Here is a 1,739-nt window from a genome sequence, read left to right on the forward strand (position 1 = left end):
TTTGTTTTTAACCCTTCCCTAGGTGCTTCCTAAGTGACTCGAATTCAAAATATTAGGATTGAAGGTGATTGGTGAGGGATGTTTGCCATCCGAACAACTTCCCCTTATCTTATCTGAACGTAGATAGAGAATTACGTGAGGATTAAGCTATGTATAAGAAAAATCAATTGCACTAAAGCTCCCGCTATGCGCACGATTCGAGGAAGGGCCTGACCACAAAAGTCTATTGTACGCAGCCTTACCTTGCATTTCTACCAGAGACTGTTTTCAAGACTTGAACCCGTAATCTCCTGATCACATGACAAGAACTTTAACAGTTAATCCACTTAGATTAAGCTATGTATGAAAACCATTATTGGTTTAAGTATGATTTTATTGGACATTTCAGATATGAAATAAAGACTCATTTGGCATTCATGTAAAGCAAACAAACATGAAGAAAAGTAAACAGACAACCCCCCCCCCCCCCCCCCTCTCTCTCTTCAGTGAAGCAGATTTGTTGAATGAGTGATGGATAGATTGGATGATTCAGCCTTGAGATGAGCAGTGGTACATGGAACATCTTCGAGGTCGAATAAATCAGGGAAAGGACTATTAAATTGGAGATCATTAAGCATTTGACGAAGATCAGAAGCTTCTTCCTTTAACTGTGCATTCTCTTGAACAACTTTTTCATGACATTCCGAGACATGATTCAATTTATCAATCAAATTATGATTCTCCGTCCTAAGACGAAGAACTTGTGACCATAACTCATCAAGATGTCTTTGTTTCCTCATCCTTGATCTTCTTGCTGATTCTCTGTTAGATATCATCCTCCTCTTCTTTCTCTCATCGATGATCTTAAGTTGCTGCTCATCTGTTTCATCGGAGGTAGAGTTACCACTTATGGAAGACGGTAACAGATTATTAAAGTCGTTAACAGGAAGACAAGTTGGATAGTTTGGTAGAATATTGGCTAAGTATCTACTAAACTGGAGTGATGGTAAACTGTTTTGCATGAAATTGAAGTCAAGAGGCAGAGATGAAGGATTTTCAGAAGCAAAATAGTGAGTTGCTGCAGCTTCTGATGGAATCATAGTTAAGTGTTTGTATATTTTTCTTTGAAGAAACTTTAGTTTTGTAGATAAAGTTGAGATTGTAGGAGAGTATTGGTCGAGTAATGAGGGTTTTTTATAGGAGGAGGGTGGGCCAAGATTGAACAACAAACAGAGTTAACAGGGGAAGCTTACATAAGCAGAAAATCAGAACATCCGGAAAAAAAAAGTAACAATATTAATTTTGATTAAAAAGAAATCACAAGAATATGATGTATATGCATGTGTCCCATTCCATACATGCATGAAAATCTCTAACATGATCTAGTTTTGGATAATTGCTAAATAGGACATGTAATTATAATGTTTAAGAAAGATAGTTATATTGCTCGAGACTCTTTAAAAATATTATTACGTTTAAGACAAATTCTCCTGAAATACACTTTTTTCGAAGAATCTAATATATTTCGACAACATTTTCAAAAAGTCCAAAGCAAACACATGAAAGTCAATCTTAGAAGAGGCTATATCCAATTTTAGAACAATTATATGTTGGAAAATGACGAAATCTAGGTCAATTTGTAAAGTTGGAAATTATTTAAGAACATGTTAATGATGATTTTTAATTTTTTTTAAAATTAAAATAATGATGAGTCGAAATCCACTTAAAATGAGGTTAAAGGGACCCATAGAGAAGAATTG

The 1,739-nt window shown here is 35.0% G+C and overlaps 1 protein-coding gene across 1 annotated transcript; it reads right to left on the reverse strand.

Moving 5' to 3' along the window:
• Positions 1 to 461: 461 nt before the first annotated feature.
• Positions 462 to 1,195, reverse strand: LOC129874501 (basic leucine zipper 43-like). The gene has a single exon (XM_055949797.1). The coding sequence runs from the start codon at positions 1,077 to 1,079 to the stop codon at positions 483 to 485; it is 597 nt and encodes a 198-aa protein (XP_055805772.1). The 5' UTR covers positions 1,080 to 1,195; the 3' UTR covers positions 462 to 482.
• Between the last annotated feature and the right edge of the window lie 544 nt (positions 1,196 to 1,739).

This window comes from Solanum dulcamara, chromosome 2 (assembly GCF_947179165.1).
Source record: "Solanum dulcamara chromosome 2, daSolDulc1.2, whole genome shotgun sequence".
In the NCBI taxonomy this organism is placed as follows: domain Eukaryota; kingdom Viridiplantae; phylum Streptophyta; class Magnoliopsida; order Solanales; family Solanaceae; genus Solanum; species Solanum dulcamara.

What these genes read in the sequence shown, in the direction of transcription:
- LOC129874501 (XM_055949797.1), bottom strand. Translation starts at nt 1,079, where the DNA reads ATGATTCCATCAGAAGCTGCAGCAACTCACTATTTTGCTTCTGAAAAT.